This window comes from Echinops telfairi, unplaced genomic scaffold (assembly GCF_000313985.2).
Source record: "Echinops telfairi isolate 266 unplaced genomic scaffold, ASM31398v2 ScPeMD7_443;HRSCAF=831, whole genome shotgun sequence".
Lineage (NCBI taxonomy): Eukaryota > Metazoa > Chordata > Mammalia > Afrosoricida > Tenrecidae > Echinops > Echinops telfairi.
The window spans coordinates 21,069,759-21,090,965 of NW_022104341.1; the positions used below are offsets into that span (position 1 = coordinate 21,069,759).

The 21,207-nt window shown below is 39.1% G+C and overlaps 1 protein-coding gene across 1 annotated transcript in view; it reads left to right on the forward strand.

Moving 5' to 3' along the window:
* Positions 1 to 21,207, forward strand: part of DPYD (dihydropyrimidine dehydrogenase) — a 1,157,760-nt gene that overhangs the window by 1,093,278 nt on the left and 43,275 nt on the right. Inside the window, exon 21 of the mRNA XM_045291906.1 lies at positions 8,077 to 8,220. Coding sequence (XP_045147841.1) covers positions 8,077 to 8,220 — 144 coding nt within the window. The remainder of the gene's footprint in view (positions 1 to 8,076; positions 8,221 to 21,207) is intronic.

A 21,207-nucleotide genomic window follows, 5' to 3' on the forward strand; every position in this document is an offset into this window, starting at 1 on the left:
TCCTGGATTCCCTGTGTTTCCAGTTCCTATCTGTACCGGTGCACATCCTCTGGTCTAGCCAGATTTGTTAGGTAGAATTGGGATCATGATAGTAGGGGGGAACAGGGGTGGGGGAGGAAGCATTTAGGAACTAGAGGAAAGTTGTATGTTGCATCATTGCTACACTGCACCCTGACTGGTTCATCTGCAGGAGACTTTCTTAGAGTTAAGGGGTCACAAAGAAGGATGTAGGTTGGAGCAATGCAAACTGCTTAAAATTGAGCATTAGCACTCCGAGTGTCTGAAAGTCCATCAGCCAGAGCACCGCCATGCCTCCCTCCCTCAGCTCTTCTCTTCGGCTCCTTCCTCTCTCCTCTCATGCCCCTCTCTTCTCCATTGGCACAAAAAGGCATCTGCATGTTTTAACTCGTATTGGTCAAGCCATCTTTGTGTTGTTGCTTTGGTTTCTTCCCAAGAATGCCACTGAGGATCCTAAACCCATGCTAAAGGCATGTCTTTAAAAGTAATTACTTTGAATAATGTCAAATTGTTTCTTTAGACAATTTGTTTCCTTCTCTGAGTTATTTAGCTACTATGTAAGTATTGAAATAACGACTTACTTATCTCGGATGTTTCAGTCACCCTCACGAGGGAAGCACTATCCCGGCGGCCCCAGCACCTGCTCGACCCTTGCCATAAAGGAAGTCCTTACTTACATTCTCTTTGCCGGCCCTTAGTAATGCTAGACTTCCCTCACTTCATTAAAATTGTTCCGAACACATATTCCACTCTCCTGATTTCGTGTTTCGGTCCTATTAAACAGGAGCCCTCATGTATCTTAGCAAACACAAGGACGCCTTGAGTGTCTACCAGCTCCTCTTCCTTGGTGTCTCCCTCCTCCCTCAGTAACTCCTCCCCCTTGAAAGCCCACACCCAGTGTGCCGAACCATTGTGCTTCCATCCTCCTTGCTGGTGGTCTTCCCTTCCTCTCACCCTTCATAATTTAGCACAAATGTCACTCTTCTAAGGAGATGGGTCTCGCTTTGAGCTGCCAACCTCAAGGTTCGCAGTTCAAACCCACCAGCTGGTCTGCACGAGAAATACAAGACCATCTTCTTCCATGAAGATTTACAGTCTCCGAAACCCTGTTAGCATCATTATGAGTCAAAATTGACCCAATGATAGTGGCATTTGGTTTTATCACTTCCTCCAGAATATCCCTGACTACCCAGCCTGTGCTAGGTTACACATTGTTGTTGCGCTTATAACAAACACCCTTTGTCAGTTCTGTCAGAAGGCATGACATTATTTATTATGGGCTATTTATGGATTTTTTTATGATGGATGCATTTTATATGGATGTCTATGAACTCTTTTAGGTCAAATACTTTTTTGTACGTGGAAATTTAAAGTGTCTGGTACTTCATATTTTTTTTTATGAATCATCACTGTGGTTTTTAGAGTGATACTATTTATATCATGCAATTTTTAATATTATCAAACACTATTATTAATTTCATTTTGAAAATAATTTCTTGGAATTATTTAACATTTCAAACAACCAGGAGAACTTTGTAAATATGTAACTCTCATTCTTTCATTTGTTTATTTTAAAATGACAATTACAGGTTGGGCAACACCAAGCTTCCCCGTATTCTCCTGTGGGGAAGACACAAGCCTAAGCTGATATTAATAAAATAGTTTTTATTAATTCTGGTAAATGCAAAGATTGAAATAGGCCAAGAGTCCTCTGGGCCACTGTGACCTCAGTAGATGGTATGAAGACTAGACCGACACTAAGCAGTCAGCTGGGCATATATCTAGTGAAAGGCAGGGAAAGAACAATCCAAGAGGCTCCACAAGCAATTAAAAAGAGTATGCTACACAATATAATACAGGCAGTTATGACTGGTAGGAATAAGTCAGCAAGCATGCATATTACAAGCAGAATTGCATCTAATGCTCACAACAACACCTTGAATTATACGACTGTTATTTTTATTTAACTGATAAGCCATGTTATAGCTGAGTGGATAACTTGTTTTTTCATAGCCATACAGTTAAAAAATACAAGTTGGAAATATAATAAAATGTGACTACTAAGTCATTACACTATCCATTATGTAAATGTTGACTTTCTACTTTCACTATGAAGCATGATGATTACTTTTGATTTAGTTAGACAGCAGATTGATCAAAGTTTTAAGCCTATATTTATCCGGATAAAGTAATAGTCATTTTTCATTATGTCACATATTTTGCATGTCCAAATTCAGAGTCCCAATTTACATCATTGGAATCTACGTTGTGTCCTGATAACATGTAATATATAGATTTCCCTTTCTTTTTTGTTTTCCGCTGTCCATATTTAGTAGGATCATGAAAACTTACTTGCTATTATATTCGTGATGTAGGATTATATGTCAATTACTCATGGGGACTATCTGAGTTCTGGATGTTAAACTAAAGCTGATAAAAATCAGGGTAAAATTTAAGAGTTGATTACTCTCATTTCAAACCCACTGCCATCCAGTTAATTCTGACTCAGAACACCTCGCTAAGACCGTGTAGAATTGTCCCTGGGAGCTCCTGAGACTGCAACTCGGGGAGTATGAAGCCAGTGTTTCTCCTGTGGAGAGGCTGGTGGTTTCAAACGGCTGTCCTAGCAGTTAGCAGCCCAATGTATACCACTATGCCATCAGGGCATAAAAGGAGGGGATAAAAGGAATTGAATTATTAAAGTAATCACGGAGATGAAATTTCTCATTTGTATCTCCCATGTACTACCACTTTTCATCATTGTGAATAAAATGAATGTATTTAGAAGCTTTCGTCCCTTTCATTGCAACCTCACAATGTCCCATTTAGCAGGTGACAAAACAGTGGAATGAGAGAACCTAGCCTCCCATCATCATGCCACACTGTTTGCACATTGTGTATTTTACATATTCAATAAGTACTCCAATTGCTTTCTTGATTTTATTTTTTAAGATCCACTCTTGAGGGAGAGTTTTCTTTGTTCATTTTCTATTCAATTGATGGTCAGTTGACTTCAGACAGGGTTCCAAAAAATGTGGTACCTCATGTAAGCCCTGGAGGCACAGTGTGTTAAGCATTGGGTTGCTAACCACAAGATGGGTGGTTCCAACCACCAGCCACTCCTCCAAAGGAAGAGAAGACTGAGTGTACTTGATATTTATTCAATCAAGCACTAACTTAAAATAAATAGCAAAAGATCACAAAATTAAAAGCAATGATATATGTATACCTACCTTATGGAATTTAGATAGCCTTTCATGTAGCGAGAGTGCCTGGCCCAGAGCAGACCTTTCCCCTTGTATATACGAGTTGAAGAAATAATGAAAGATAGAGAAACTATATAACTATGTCATATGTGGAACATGCCTTTTGTAAAGATTAAACGAAGTCAACTTTTATATAATGGTGACATACATATCCATTATGTCTAATTTATCACCCCATCTTTCTGGGTACACACATGCATACATACAAGCACATTGCACTCAGTATAAATCCTTTTATCTTTGCACTTATTACCACTTAGATATCAAAGTAATTACTTTTCTTGCTGTTATTGCTCTCAATCAGATAGGAGAGTATGATTAGGAAAATAGAGTTGATCCATTTCAGCACTATAGACCAATACGATTAACCAACTTGCTACCATTTTCATAAAAAATTATGCAGTTTAAACTGGAAGATACCAGTGCCTGTTTCTATTAAGAACAAGAACCTTTTTCTACTTCATAATATGCTCAATTACCTTTAGATTGATCTATGAATAAATTATAATCCAAATAGACGTCTTTACCTTAAAGCTTTGCTGGCTTAAGGTATCATTGCTGATTCATTATGTTGTCACTTTTCTATCGGCAACGTAATGCTTTTTATATAAAACGGAGAGAGACCGTTTTAGCGTGAGATACTGTTATCTTTAAATGAGTAGGATTTAGCCTTTCTGGTGAGAACAAATTCATCAATGATGTATCCCAGGAGAAACTATCGAAACAAAAATCACACCATTTCTGAGCTTTGTTCAGTTCATCTGTAACAAAGCAGGTTTTGATGGTCCAAAAGAACTTTTTCCTTTGTTTAAGAAATATAGCACGATGCTCAAAACCTCTCCCTTTGAGTGACCCCAGGCTACAACGTTTCTGTGAGAACATAATGAATAAAGAGGGAAAGCTCCTGCTGCTGCCTCCGTCGGGCCCTGCTGCTTCCCCTCCTGCAATAGGAAATCAATTAACTGTATGCTCGGGCAGAGATTTGAACTAAATGCTTTATTAATCATTACTGATTGCACACGTACACAGTGACCAACTCTGCATTCATTTTCATCTCTCTTTGTTATATTTTACTTTGATTTGATTTGGGGGAGTGGGCAAAATCAAAACAGATATAAGAGTATATACCTAAACACAGTGGGGACGAAATGATTCTCTGGCCATTTACATTTTCGGGAATCTTAAATATTCAGTAACTGAAAATGCCCCAAATGTTTTAATTTATACAGCGTAATGATGAACACTTAATTGTCTCATGCTCAGATGCCCTGGTGGCCTAGTGGGTTATGAGCTAGGCTAGCAGTTGGAAGGGAACTACCTCTTTGGGAGAAAGACGAGGCTCTTTACTTCCCTAAAGAGCTACAGCCTTGAAAACCCACAGGCACAGGTCTACTTTACCCCAGAAGGTCACCTTGAGCCAGAATGGCCTGGTTGGGAATGAGTGGGAAAGTAAACCTTAGATTGTAGGAGGCTGAAACTCCACCTCAGCTTCTAGGATCTCAACAAGGCAATGAGGAATCACACACAACTGGACTCTATTTGATTTGTAGATGTCTTGGAAGTTTGCAGAAATAGTTGCAGATATTTTCCTGTACTTTCCATTGAAATTTAAAAAGGCAATAGTTTTCCTTGTATTCCATTGAATTTTCTAACTAATATTCAAAGAAAATCCTATAGCAATATTTACATTAAATTAAGAAGCTCTCCTTGGGACTAATTAAAAAAGATGAACACATTAGAATCATATCACTGTTAACCAGGAAAAGGCAGTATGACAAATTTATAGATGGGAAAGGTGATCAACCACAGCTAAAATAATTATAAAAATAATTATATTTTATAAGGCTATTAGAAGTTTACCCAGTTTATTCTGTCCCACATTAAGGGAATGTTAAATAATAATAATAATAATTATTATTACATCATCATGAGGTAAATTTGACTGCATTATTTCTTTCCATTTAATAAGAATAACATTGATAGAAAAATGTCCTTTGTTCTAGGTATAAGGGAACATAACTCAAAAGTTTCCAGGTATATGTTCTTTTTAAAAACCTTTGCAAAACTCTTAAGTGGAAATAAGAGCCAATCAGGGAAGCCCAATAATGCGTCAAATTCCCAAGGACAGTGGTGGAAGGAGGGTCTGCCAGAGTCAGAGGTCACGTGTTCTAACACTGAACCGTCCTTTACAATCTTCAAGAATGTGAGATTAGAATGTTTGTTTCCTTTGATCTATGAGAACAGTGGGGACAGAGTGACATTTTGAAAAGATTTCTATCATGTGGACATGCGCTTGTCACCCTCTGAGGTGTTATCTGGAACACAAGGGCATGTCGCTGGCCCCGCCCTAATTCCTTCCTAACGCCACATCGCCTGTGGGAGAAGAAGCCATTTCGTAAGAGGGCTTTTCAAACATGCATTGCCTTTTCTCTATTCCTAAATCTACTTATACATGGGGGAATTGAAAGTTTGACTTTTGATCTTTTAAAATTTTTTATTTTTTAACAAGTCAGAGTCCTTTGTTGGATGTTAAAAACAAATTCAGAATGCTTTGTCTCCACCATGTCATGGTCCATAACTGAAACCCCTAAGTTTTATAGTTTAGGAAAGTATGAAAGTGCTGATATTAAATATTCATTCTAGTTTAATATGGCCTTCCACCATTGTTTCTATTTGCTTGAATTGTTGACAGAATTACAATTAATTGATAATGAATAACAATCAGGTTTTTCCAGTAAATACGTTCTTCATTAATATAAAGTTATAGTAGCAGTTTTAGCTCGATTTTCGTACATTCTGAGAACTCAAGAGGATCAGACAGCTCATCTTCCTAGGCCTTATGCAACCTGGCAAATGGAGGCCAGTGTGCTGGAAAAGGATGATTTTGTTTGTTTGTTTTGCGTAAGCATTTGCTAGGTCAGAGATCTGGTTGACCTTGGAATGCTGTAGTTTTCCAAACCTCCATCAACTAGATAAATGGAATTATCCTTCAATAAAGAGAGGGGCATTTCTGCAGTCTTACAGAAGAGACCTTGCCCTTCCAGGTTACAATCCAGCACAAAAGCATTTGAAACTCAGTGGTGCCTGCCATCAGCAGTGTGTGTCAGTGCAAGCAAAGATCAAAGGCTCCGGAGAAGGGGAAGGACAAAGTGAAGAGGAAATAATTGTAGGATAAAGTATGATCAGAGGGCATTTCTGTGTTAACTTGAAACCACTCACGTTTTCCCATGACACCCAGGTATCCTGACCAGTGAACTTCACAAAGTACAATGAAATAACCTTGAGCTGTCAAGCTCCGTAATGTGATCTTGAACACCAATGGAGTTTATTGAAGCACGGGGTGTTTCCTCTGCTTTTTGTTTCTGTTTTTGCCCTGTTCGTGCAAAATGAACTTTGTTTTCCGTACAGGGAAATCAATAGTTTTACCATTTTGTTTTTCAGCTATTCCAGTAAATTGCAATCAGCATTAGTTATCGTCTTTAAAGAGATGTAGTAAGAATTTGAGCACAATAGAATATAGTTACAGATTAAACTTTGGCAAAGTACTTTTGCTCTTGACAAAAGCATTTGTCAGGAACAACAGCTGTGTCTATGTTGTGATAAAACCTCATGGAGGGGGAAAAAGAGCATCAATAGGTCTCACCTTCTGTCTCTAAAATCCAAATAAATGGTTTAACGATACCTATTGTCTTAAATGAATGGATTTGGTTGAACATGGTGAACTTTATTATATATTTAAGAATAGATTTTAATTAACATTTGCACATTTAATGCATACGTATTTAATAAAGATATCATAATTCTGTTTTATTTTATTATTATCATTTTTAATCATTGTATTATGGATTCATACAACGCTTATCACAATCCCTACATACATCAACTGTGTAAAGCACATTTGTACATTCATTGCCCTCATCATTCTCAAAACATCCACTCTCCACCCAAGCCCCTGGACTCAGCTCCTTATTTCTTCCCCTCCCTTCCTGCTCCCTCCTCCCTCCTCCCTCATGAACCCTTGATAATTTACAAATTATTATTTTGTCATATCTTGAACTGACTGATGTCTCCCTTCACCCACTTTTCTGTTGTCCGTCCCCCAGGGAAGAAGTTATATGTAGATCCTTGTAATCGGTTCCCCCTTTCCAACCCACCCGCCCTGCACCCTCACAGTATTGCCATCTGATACCTAGAAGATTAGTGGTCCAAAAATAAATGGGATTCTTGTTCCAGTGTGTTATCCCACATGGACTAGAGAAACAAATCCAGTGACACTCATATGCGTGTGAAAGAGTTTTATATCGAAAAGTCCATTATATATCAAGAAAACATCCCAGCCCAGTACAGTTTAAATCCGTATGTCCAATACTAGTCCATAAGTCCATTACTACTTATAAGTAACTCATCAGATTCACGAGGTCACATGCAATGGTGCAGACTGGAGGAACATCACCAGCCGGTGCGTACAAAGTCCCTTCAACCCAATAGTGGTGACTCAGGCAGCTCTCCAAGTGACTGAAGAGCAGGCAGGTGAAGGCAGAAAGAGAGGGGTCGGTTTCTAGAACCCACCTTATGAGGAGCTCACACCCACAATGAGGCACTATCAGGCTGTGACCTGATGGACAGACTAGCTTCCAACCCTACACTTCAAGTTGAAATGAAATTATGTAACAACCACATACCATACACATACAGCAATTGCAGACCACACACGCATTTGTTGATAACATGTATGTACTTGGGTCATCACATGGAGCTAGCGTGATTTCTTATTTGTGTGTTTTCCTTTTAGAAACTTCCAAGTTTTGGACCTTATCTTGAGCAGCGCAAGAAAATCATCGCTGAGAACAAGATTAGACTGAGAGAGCAAACGTCGGCCTTTCCACCACTGGAGAGAAAGGATTTTATGCCGAGAAAGCCTGTTCCTGCCATCAAGGTAAATATCAGGCAATTATGCACGCCTGCTTTACTAAGTACATATAGTTTAAATATTTATTTGCCATCTAATTTTATACTTGCTTGTTTTAAAAACATACTGAATGTCGAAAAAATGTTGTCTGTAGCAGAGAAAACCTTGTAGGCGCACAGGTGACACTCTAGTTAAAGTGCTCAGCTGCAATCAGAATCACAAGCCAGGCCGTTGGCGTCTCCCGCGGTGGCGTGGCCCGGTGCTTCCATGCAGACTTGCAGCCTTGGGGGGGAGGATGTGGCGCTCGCTCATCTTAGCGTGCCACTTTGAGCCAGTATGGACTAGATACAGTGAGTCTTGTTTTCAGTTCTTTTCCTTTTTTCTTTCTTTCTTTTCTTTTTTCCTGGGACTTAGAATTTATAGCAGTAAATTCATCACTAAGTTTTAGGTAGTTACATTAAATTATGTTCTCTTGTATTGGCATAACTTAAGATTTTTTAGAACACTGTCAAATAAGTGTTTTACATAAAGCTACAATTTATTGAATGTAGTCATTTAAAACTTATCACCATTCAAAATTAATGTCAAATTGGCCATTCAGTACAACTAAATGATGAAGATATGATTTATACAGGCAGTGATGATATAGGTTTTGCTCATGGGAATCCTGGAACTGTATTTGAGTCTCAGGCAGTTATTTTCCTGGATAAGAGCTACAAGTATTATGAAGTTGAAATGTTACCTTTTTATTGAGCTTTTAATATTTTTTAATATACTAGATTTGTGCCCAGATATAAGAACTAATCGAGGTCGTGTGTACTGTTTGCCCAGATTTTTGCCAATGGTAACAATTTGCCAAACTATATTATAATATCACAACAGGATATTGATACAAGTATGATTTACTGGTTTTATCCAGCTTTCCCCACTTTTACTTCACGTGTGTGTGTGTGTGTGTGTGTGTGTGTGTGTGTGTTTGCAGTGTTGGCTCACGTACTTTCAAACACTCACTACCACTGGTAAGAGACACAACAACAGCTCCATTTCCAGAAGAATCCTTGGCATCCTCCCATCACAGCCCCATCCCTGCCCCCGCCCACACATAGCATTGTTTTAGAGCCGTCACAGTGGGTGCGGAACACATGGTTCTATCAAAGCTATTCCAACTCACAGACCTCATGTGTATCCGTGGGAATGTGCTCCCTAGGGCTTTCAAAGTCTGAGTTTTCAGGCTGCGATTACAGACACTCTTTTGAGAAACAGCAAACCACCAGTTTTCTCTTTGCAGCCATCATATTAACTATTTGCACTGTCCAAGGTTTCCAGATGAATAAATAGTCTCTGTGAAATCACGATCCATGACCTGAGGTTGGCAATTAGTGGATGGTATGATTCTCTATTTAATAACAATTCCTCCACTACACCTCCATATTCTGTTAGAAACCTCCACTAAAGGTCCCACTCTCAGGGGCACACCAGGTTGATTTCATTAAAATTCATCTCTACCAGTCAAAGAAGGATTGGAATCCTTGAAACTTTACCAATAAGAAAAGGAAGGATCTCTCATAGTGAAGGGTTTTAGCTAGCCAAAAGGCCAAAAGGTCAAACTCGCCAGCTCTTCATAGAAGACAGGTAAGGCAGGTTATTCCCATAAAGTTTTATTGCCTTGGAAATTCTACCGAGAAGCTCTACACTGCTTATAAAAGAAACAACTCGATGTCGCTTTTGCATTTTTTTAAGCTTACCTCCGCGGACCCATGTGGTACTTGTCACTTTGTGTTTGACCTGCTTCGCTTAGCATGATTTCCTCCAGTTCTTCCCATGTGGTGATGTGCTCTATCGTTCATCACTGCTTTTTAGCGATGCAGAAAGTAAAAGGAAATAGAGGAAAGAACTAGGAGGCAAAAGGCATTTATAGAGGTCTAAATATAGGTATGTACATATGTAAAATATATTTATATATGATGCTGGGGAAATAGATTTTTGTGCATATATTTACATGTTTAGTATTAAGGTAGCAACTGGACGTTGGGCCTTCACTCCCTCAACGCAAGAACACTTTGCTCTATTAAACTGGCATTCCATGATGCTCACCTTCCCAACATGATCTCTGAAGACAAAGTGGGTACATAAGCAAATGTGGTAAAGAGCACTGATGGTGTCCGGCTATCAAAAGATATAGCATCTGGGGTCTTAAAGACTTGAAGATAAACAAGTGGCCATCTAGCTCAGAAGCATCAAAGCCCACATGGAAGAAGCACACCAGGCTGTGTGACCACAAGGTGTGGAAGGGATCAGGTATCAGGCATCAAAGAACAAAAAATCATATCACTGTGAATGAGGGGGAGTGCAGAGTGGAGAGCCCATCTGTAGGCAACTGGACATCCCCTTACAGAAGGGTCATGAGGAGGAGACAAGCCAGTCAGGGTGAAATATAGCACCAATGAAACATACAACTTTCCTCTAGTTCTTTAATGCTTCCTCCCTGCCACCATCATGATCCCAGTTCTGCCTTACAAATCCAGCTAGATCAGAGGATACATAGTGGCACAGATAGGAACTGGAAACAGAGAATCCAGGACAGATGAACCCCTCAGGACCAGTGGTGAGAGTGGTGATACCAGGAGGGTAGAAGGAAGGTGGGTTAGAAAGGGGGAACCTATCACAATGATCTATGTATAACCTCCTCCCTGGGGGACAGACAACAGAAGAGTGAGAGAAAGGAGAAGTCAGACATTGTAAGACATGACAAAATAATAATTTACAAATTATCAAGGGTTCATGAGGGAGGAAGGATAGGGAAGTGGTGGGAAAATGAAGAGCTGATACCAAGGGCTAAAGTAGAAATAAAATAGTTTGAGAATGATGATGGCAACAAATGTACAAATGTGCTTGACACAATGGATGGATGGATGGATTATGATAAGAGTTGAATGAGCCCCAATAAAATGGTTTAAAAAAAAGAATTGTGTGAGGCCCCAATAAAATGATATTTAAAAATAAATAAATAACTAATTGAGAAGGGGAAAAAACAGAAAGGAACAACTCAACAGCAATAATATATGTATACAAGTGTGTATTATTTTTCTTGTGATGTAGGTGAAGGTATACCTAATAAATCACAAGTTTTCCATTCAACACGTTGTACATCTTTTGTTTCAGCTCCTCCATCTCAATCTTCCAGGTTTGCCACCACTTATCCCACTTTCTTCCACTGTTTCCTGCTTGCAGTCCTCCTTTTATCTTAACCCTCTGCCCTTTGAGCTCGTAGGGTTGATTATGCTGACATAGAAGTGAGTTCAGTTCCAGGAGGATGACTAAGCCCTATAGGATCACTATGAATCAGAATTAACTGCATGGCAGTGAGTTTTTGTGGGATTCTTTTGAGTTCCAAGGAGTTGGAGAGGGAATATATTCCAAATGTCCAACTCTTCCAAGGTGCTACTCAGCTAATTGCTCCACGCCCCTCCTACTCTCCACACACACACACCCGACCGCGCCCCTCCCCCACCCAGCCATGCACACACACACACACACACACACACAGTTCTCCCAGAGAAACTCACAAATATCGAGGAAATTTCCCAGTGATGGTAGATGGGAAATTCAAGGCACAGGAACATTTCTATCCCTCCCCCTGCCTCCCCGCAAAAAAAAACAAAAAAACCTCTCACTGCCATCAAGTTGACACTGATTCCTAGAACTCCCCTGTGAGTTTCCAAGACTGTAATTATTCACTGGAGCAGGAAGCCCTCCCTTTCTCCCATGGACCAATTGGTACATAGAACTGAGGACATTGGGATCGCAGCCAAGGGTGTAACAGCTATGCAAGGGCTCTGAACATAAGCAAGCTAAGTGCAGGGTCCAGAGTCAAACCAGAGCTGGAAGCCAAAAATGTACAAAGGCCACAGTAGATCTTCTTGCTTCTACTAAAGCTGAGTCAGGAAATCGAGATCTTGCTTTCCATGTGAGGAGATGTGTTTGCCACTGTAGGGGGAACCCCTATATATCCAAGAAAAACAAAGAGTGTGGACTAGTTCACACCCAGTATTAATGTGGGGCCTTAAGTATATCATCAAGGAAACAAAAGAGTAGCCCAGGCCACACCCTCCACCAAAGTCAGATCTCAATCCCGCATCCCACCCCTGCCCATTAGCATAGTGATGAATGCCCTTCTAAATGGTACCATAGGTCCAGACATATAAAGTCCAGAATGATAAGGCATCATCTAAGGAACAGGACCACATTAATTGACCACAACTCATATTACTTATATATTAAATTTAAGAAATGCAAATGTGCTGCCATCAAGTTGATTCAAACTCACAGTGACCCCGTAGGATCAAGCAGAACTGGCCCCGTGTGTTTCAGAGGCTGAATCTTTACAGGAGTAGAAAGTCTCATCTTTATCCCACAAGCGATTTGTAATTAGTTGCCCAATTTGTAACCCACTACACCACCAGGGCTCTTTCAAGAAGTATTAAGTGATTTAAATAACATGATCCCATTTTCTAGTCCTCTGTTCTTTCAGGGAGAGTGTTGATACCAAGGAAGTCAAACAGAATGAACAAATAAGAACCTACTGCAGTTGACATAAACTTGGGAGAGCACTAATCCAAATAAATTACCCAGTTCAGAAAAATTGAATAAACCACAAAAAAGTAAAATCAGGAAAGTAGGATTTTAAAAAAAGCATTAAGGAATGTCATAGAATCTTATTTAAAGGGGTTCCATTTTATATTTCTCTCCTTGAGCATCTTGCTCTAGAAATTATTCATATTAAAGAACCCTCGGTGTGCTGTGTGTTACAGAAACCAAAGGACATTGCAAGTGCCACCTTCATAGGACAGAGCAGCTGCATCAACGGCAACATATTAAGCAGCTAATTTTGGAGGTTTCTCCAAAAGAGGACATGTTTTTATTTGTTATAAGTGCAATACCATCTTTGAACAATGAGGAGTTTTTAAAAATGTATAACAAAAAAGTATCCACTTCGTCTTGCTTTCTATAAATCTTTAGCTAGAATGAAAAAGGAAATGCATTTTTGAGGAAGAAGAGAGATATAGGGCTCTATTCTCGACCTCCGGAGATATGTATAGGTCCTAACTGGCTTCAGAGAAGCCCTGATCTTTAAAGTCCTGGTCCCACCAACACCAAGCCTGGTGAAGAGAAACTACTTCGTTTGGCTCTTCTATCATCTCTGTAACGCCACCAAATGACTAGATAAGTGAAAACACCACGCTCACTGCCGTCAAGTTGATCCCAACTCCTAGGAATCCTGTGCAACAGCGGTTCTCAACCTGTGGGTCGAGACCCCTTTGGGGGTCCAATGATCCTGTCACCGGGGTCTCCTGATTCATAACAGTAGCAAAATGACAGTGATGAAGTAGCAATGACAATAATTGTGTGATTGGGGGATCACCACAACATGAGGAACCATATTAAAGGGTGTGGCATTAGGAAGGTGGAGAAGCACTGCTGTAAAAGGTTTCTGAGGCATTGCAAATACAGTGAACCCTCGTTTATCACGGTTAATCGGTTCTAGACCCTACCGTGATAAATGAAATTCCGCGAAGTAGGATTCCTTATTTGTAAATCAAATATTTTCGTAGTTAGAACATAGAGGATTGCAGAAGAGGATTCTGGTTGAGGTTTGTCTGCTGTAAAACGCTGGTAGAGCTGCCTTGCCTTCTCCCGGATGACTATCATATCCAACGGAATGTTTTCCTTGCGCCTGTCATTGATCCAAACGGCTAGGACAGACTCCGCTTTTACTATGAACTTATTACGACTTGTCACGATGCGCTTTGCTTCCTTGTTGAAAGTGAAAGTAGCCGTAGCACGGATGTTTTTTTCCTCTTTACGGATGGAGCGAACGGAAGACTCATTCAAGTCGAAATGGCGTGCAACCTCCACGATTTTCTTGCCATCTTTGATCATATCCCAAAGTTTTACCTTTTCCTGGATGGTGAGCATCTTCCTCTGGCGCTTATTTTTATTGTCAGAAGGCTTAGAAGAAGCAGCTCGTTTAGGAGCCATCATAGGGCTTAGATAAAATTTCTTTAAAATCGCAAACAATTACAGTACACTGTACAAAAGCAAAAATGCATCTGATACGTAGCTCCGATACATAGAAATGCAGACAGAAGCGTGTACAGTATGAGCCAATCAGTGGCAGTAATGACAGAGCATGCGCTGTTACGCAAAAACCGCGATAGAGTGAAGCCGTGGAAGTCAAAGCGCGAAGTGGCGAGGGTTCACTGTATTCACAGGAACAGACAGCCTCCTCTTTCTCTGGAGAAACAAATGGTGGGTTTGAACTGCCAAACTTGTACTTAGCAGTTCAGCCTGCATGGCTGAGAGCCTGGAGACGAAAGAGAGCTATGCCTGGCCCTGTTCCAGATGAAGGACTATATCCCAAATATTTTCTGATCTGGACTTATTACGACTTGTTAGTGTCCTCGATAAAGCCCCATAATTGTGAGCATTGTCTCTGAGTTCTGTGGGGTTATTGCAATAGATTATCAAACCCAGCAGATAAGGAGGAGGGACCTCTTGTATCAGAATAGGTTAAAGAAGGATGGAGAATTGGAGGCATGTCTGACTTCTGTCTCGTGGAAATCAGCCTTGGACTGGAGTGGAGGTAAATTCTTCTCCCCTTATGTGTAGCCAGGAGGTCATATAGAGCTCCCATGCCCATTTCTTCACTGATTCAGCTATATTGTATCTTCCTCTATCTTTTTTATGTCCATTTGTTTGGATGGCTCAAAAGTTTTCATAATGTTAAAGGCACAAAGATTAAAACATTAATCATAATCAGTCTGCATCGACTCATATTGTTAGGTTTCCTCGAGCCAGTTCTGGTCCACAGGAACCCTGCGTACAACAGAATGAAATAGGGCCTGGGCCTGTGCAGTCCCGAATTGTTGTTACATTTGAGCTCATTGCTGCCGCCAACTGTGTCAATCCTTCTTAATGAGGCCTTCCTCCTTTCTGCTATTCTACTACTTTTTGCTACCCAATCAATATCCTTTTCCAAGACTGGTCTCTCCTGATCACACACCCTTGAGAAAGTTTCACCATCCTCTCCTCCAAGGAGCATTTGGATCGTTCTTCTCCCAAGACAAATGTGTTTGTTCATAGTAGTCCATGACACTTTCAATACTCTTCAACAGCACAATAGTTCAAAGACAATTATTCTCTTTCAGTCTCCCTTATTCAGTGTTCAACTGTCACATGCATGTAGGCAATTAAAAATACCTTGACTTGGTGCACCCGAGTGCACAAAATGGCATCATTGCTCTTTAACACTGTAAGGAAGTCTTGTGCAGCTGATTGACCAAACACAGTATAACACTGTTACACACAGCATATCACTGCTATTTCCATGGGCATTGATTGTGGATCCAAGCAATATGAAGCCCTTGATCATTTCAGTCTTTCTCTGTTCATGCCTATTGGTCCAATTATAAAGACTTTGGTTTTCTCTGCATTGAGTTGTAATCCATACTGAAAGCTGTAGTATATGATCTTCATCAGCAATCCCCCTGGCTCTCAGGAAGTAAGGGTGTATCACCTGCATATCATAGTTTGTTAGTAAGCATTCCTATAACCCGAATGTCACACTCTGCTTCATATCGTCCAGCTTCTCGTTTTATTTGCTTGCTGCACAGACTGAGTAAGTATGGTGAAAGGATACAGCCCTCAACACACTTTCCTGACTTTAAGCCATGTGAAATGACTGTTCTGTTTGTAAGACTGCCTTTGAGTCCATGTACAGTAGGTTCTACATGAGCACAATTAAATGTTCTTAGATTCCCAATTTTCTCAATGCAGTCTACAGTTTGTTATGATCCACACAATCAAACATTTTGCATATTCAATAAAACACAAATAAACATCTCCCTGCTGTTCTCTGTGTCAAAATCTATCTGAAGGCAGTAATGATATTCCTCATTCAAATCATTTTATTGGGGGCTCATACAACTCTTATCACAATCCATACGTACAGCAATTGTATCAAGCACATTTGTACATCCGTTGCCCTCATCATTCACAAAATATTTGCGCTCCACTTAAGCCTTTGGTATCAGCTCCTCATTTTTCCCCCTCCCTCTCTGCTCCCCACTCCCTCATGAACCCTTGATACTTTATAAATTATTATTATTTTTTCATGTCTTACTCTGGTTAACGTCTCCCTTCACCCACTTTTTGTTGTCCATCCCCCAGAGAGGAGGTTATATGTAGATCCTTATAATTGGTTCCCCCTTTCTACCCCACCTTCCCTCCACCCTCCAGTAGTGCCACTCTCACCACTGATCCTGAAAGGACCATCCATCCTGGATTCCTTGTGCTTCCAGTTCCTCTCTGTACCAGTGTACATTCTGGTCTAGCTGGATTTGTAAGGTAGAATTGGGATCATGATAATGGGGTGGGGGGGTGCAAGTGGGGAGGAAGTATTAAAGAATTAGAAGAAGGTTGTAGTTTCATTGTTGCTACACTACACACTGACTGGCTCATCTCCCTTCTGTAATGGGGTGTCCCGTTATCTACAGAAGGGCTTTGGGTCTCCACTCTGCACTTCCCATCATTTACAATGAAATGATTTTTTGTTCTTTGATGCTTGATACATGATCCCTTTGACACCTCGTGGTCACATATGCAGGTGTGCTTCTTCCATGTGGGTTTTGTTGCTTCTGAACTAGATGGCCTCTTGTTTATCTTCAAGCCTTTCAGACCCCTGATGCTATACCTTTTGATAGCCGGGAACCAGCAGCTTTCTACACCACATTTGCTTATGCACATACTTGTCTTCAGCAATCATATCGGGAAGGTGGGCACACAATGATATGATTTTTTGTTCTTTGACGCCTGAAACCTGGTTCCTTCGGCACCTCGTGGTCACACAGGCTGGTGTGCTTCTTCCATGTGGATTTTGTTGCTTCTCAGCTAGTTGGCTGCTTGTTTATCTGAAAACCTTTAAGACCCCAGATGCTATATCTTTTGATAGCCAGGCCCCATTAGCTTTCTTCACCATATTCGCTTATGCACATATTTTTCTTCACAACAATTGTGTCGGGAAGGTGTGCATCATGGAATGCCATTTTAGTAGAACAAAGTTTTCTTGAATTGAGTAAGTGCTTAAGTGGAGGCCCAATGTCCATCTGCTGCCTTAATACTAAATCTATAAATATATGCATGTAGACCTATTTCCCCATCATCCTACATAAATATATTTACATATGCACATGCCTGTATTTAGACCTCTATAAATGTCCTTTGTCGCCTAGTTCTTTCCTCTATTTGATTTTAGTTTTCTCTTGTCCCACTATCATGATCAGCCTTATTAGGGTTTCAGTAATTTCTCTCGGTTACATTGCTCTTGCGGAATCCCTACCAGGCCTTTCACACCCTCCTTGCCACTGATTTTGGGTCACTTGTTGTTCCCTTGTCCCTGGGTTTGTCAACACCATCTCCTTTCCCCCACCTCCTCCTCTCCCATGTTTCCCCAGAATCATTGGTCCCATTGTTTTCTCCTCCAGACTGTTCATCCAACCTATCTTATCTAGATAGACCTGCAGAAATAATGATATGCACAAAAAAACAAGGCATAGCAAGACAGAGTGACAAAAGAGAACACAACGATGACAACAATAAAGAAAACCAATGACCAAAAATAAATTAATTAATTTTAAAAAAAGAAAAGGTAAAATTAAAAAAATAAAAACCTATAAATAGATCAGGGTCTGGTTTTTTGTTGTTGTTTTTTACCTCTAGGAGTGTCCTCCAGTCAAGTCCAATGGGGTGCCACATCCTGGCCCCAAAGTCTATCCTTTGCACTCCCTCGGGAGTGCCCTGCTCTGCTCCCTCCACTGCTCTGCTGCACACCATTATTATTTTGTTTTGTCTTGGTGTGGTGGGGCAGACCAGGCCAATCCCAACACTGTGTCCCCAGTGTTGTCGCCTGCAGGGCCATGGGTCAGCGAGGGCTGTATCCTCTTCTTAATACAATTGGAATTTCTGGGAGCTCCCTGTCAATGTGCTCCTGTAGCTATTGTTAGATCATCTTCAGCAAAATTTTACTTGCATATGATATTAATGATATTGTTCAATAATTTCTGCACTTTTTTTTCCAGATGGTTACAAAGATAGATCTCTTCCAGTCAATTGTCCAAATAAATATCTTCTAAATATCTTGGCATATAGACGTGAGTGTTCCAGTACATAATCAGTTATAAAAGCATTTTAATTGGTATTCCATCAATTAGGTTTTTACTAATCCTTTCAGTTCAGCTTGAATTTCTTTCTTCACCACTGGTTCTTGTTCATATGCTACCTCATGAAATAGTTGATAGTTGACCAATTCTTTTTGGTATTCCTTCTGTACGTTTTATGCTTCCTGCAGCATTTAGTATTTTGCCCATAGAATCCTTCATTGGTGGGTTTTCTATGCTCAATGTGTAAGAACTTTTTCCTCCCTAATACCAGGTCTTTGCACATTTTATTATTATAATTTATCTTCTTCAGTAGCTCTTTGGAACTTTCAGGTCAACTCTTTTATTTCTTCCATTTACTTTATGATCAAGAGCAAGTTTCAAAGTCTCCCCTGACATGCACTTTGATATTCTCTTACTTTCTTGTCTTTTAATCACCTTTGGTTTCTTAATGTAGACATTTTCTATGTCATTCCACAGCTTCTCTGGTCTTCTGTCATTAGTGTTCAGTGAGGTAACTGTTCTGGAGCTTTCTGGAAACACAGATGGGGTATATTCAAGGTCAGATTTCAGCTCTCCTAGACTTGTTTTAATTTTCTTCAACTTGATCCTGGATTTACAGATGAACAATTGAGGTTCTGTTCTGCAGTGTGCCTCATTTCAGCTGCTGATACTGAGTTTTTCCATCATTTCTTCCCAGTCAACGTCTCTAGGAAGAGACATTTATTTAACCACTCTTAAGATTTATATTTATAAAACTTGACCCATTTACTATACCACATGCAATATTTTAAATATTGGTTCTTCTACTCTGTATTTTGTGTCAAAAATATAATTTATGTATGACTTTTTTTCCAATGGATCCATAGAATTCCTTAAAATGAACATATCATTATTAACTTTAAGTAACAAGAAACTTAAAGGTAATTACAGTTGAATCATTTTATACAAATAATGTAATTATAATTATCTTTTGACAAAAATCTTTCTTTAGACCTATTGTAATTTTCTGAAGAGAAATCAGAAGCACCAAAATTTTAGTACTTAATTTTGATACATATTGCAAGAAAAAGCATACACATTTGTAATCTTCCCCCAAATGTAAAGTAGAACCAATTTTCTTAGACACTCATTAACAATGAATTTGTTTTTAATTTTTGCCAATGTAAAATGGATATTTTTAAGGCGTTACATCTAAAAACTAGTGATATCAGTAAATTTTATCTTTGTATTTGTACTTATTGATTGTTGTGTGTGTGTACTATTAAATGGACTAATACTTTTGGAGTACCTATATCATATTGTTTTTTGTAAATTTTTAATATACTTTAAATTATAACTCTCAAATATGTTTTAGATATGTTTTCAAGGATTGTGATTTTACTCAGTTTAGATTATGGAACGTTTATGTATATATACACCAAAATTTCAATTTTGTGTTATCACATCTGGCAAAAGTTTATTTTATGATTTCCCTCCCTTTTTTTTTCTTCACCCAATTTAGTTTCCTTTACAATAGCATCATACTCACCTCACCTTGTTCTTTTCTGGCTTTAGGTCTTACTTTTAACTATTTAATTAATTTTAAATTGGTTTTGTTCTAAAATACTAGAAATAGCTAGAACGCCCCCCACTGCATACTAAGAAGCAGCAAGCTCAACATTTTAATATCTGCATTCTATAAAGGTTTCTTCTCACAAAATCTTTATCATAGATTCAATCATTTACTTTACATTAAAATTTACAACCTCTGAAAATTTGCTGAGACTGCAAGGGCAAGACCCTTCTTGTGAGCCAGAAATGAAGAAGGCATAGTTCTAATTAGGATAGACAATTTCTTTAAAAATATAACAATGTCCAGGCTAATTGTATTCCTTAAGGAGTCCTTGGTTTAATGAGGAAGAACTGAAAACAAACAAAATGAAATTCCTTTGCAATCAAAATGTTAAACTATCTAAAATTATTGTCTCTAAATCCCTTATGTTAAACCACTATCTAAGATAATACTTTAATACTTCTGCCAAGACAAAAGTGTCTCTTTTATCGTGATGCTTAGAAATGTGTTTAATTTTACCCTTTTACTTATTGATATTAGCCATTAAACATAGTAAGGCGAGGTGATCGTTGTAGAAGGTTGATGGAGCTTCACGTGACAGGTGCCCATGTGCAGTTTGGGAGACGTGAAGAGAAGAGGGAGTTCGCAATTATTAAAACCATGAAAAGATTAACACAAAGAAGAAAGAGAGAGAAAACAATGCTGTTGACGAAGGATTGGAGGAGAAGAAAGGGGAAATCACAAACTAGATAATAAATAAGTACTCGTTAATTTTAGTGAAGGGAATTGCAATAATAAAATAAGAGAATCCTCTTCTCTCTATATATATGTATATATATGTAACAGAACTCTCTCTATAATAATTATTATAATTATATGTATAAAATGATATATATAGATTAGTTATATATATAATATAATCATTCTGTAAATATCAGATTTAAACACCAATTTGTAGATAGTTCCAGATTAATTTTTGGATATTTTTTCTCCTCACATTGACAGAGAGGGATGTGCAATAAATGAATCACGATAGTCTGAAACAAGAGAGAGATAAGGTGAACAAAAACTGTGATATTGATGTCTAGTCATCTCTGTTTCATTTATTTCCCTTTATGATTCATCCAAACTTCTCCTATGTGAAAACCAACAACCATTTATCCTGGGCTTCATACCTATGTCGTGTGCTATCATCTACTTGTCTCTACCTGGACATCTTATTTTTTTTCAAATCATTTTATTGGG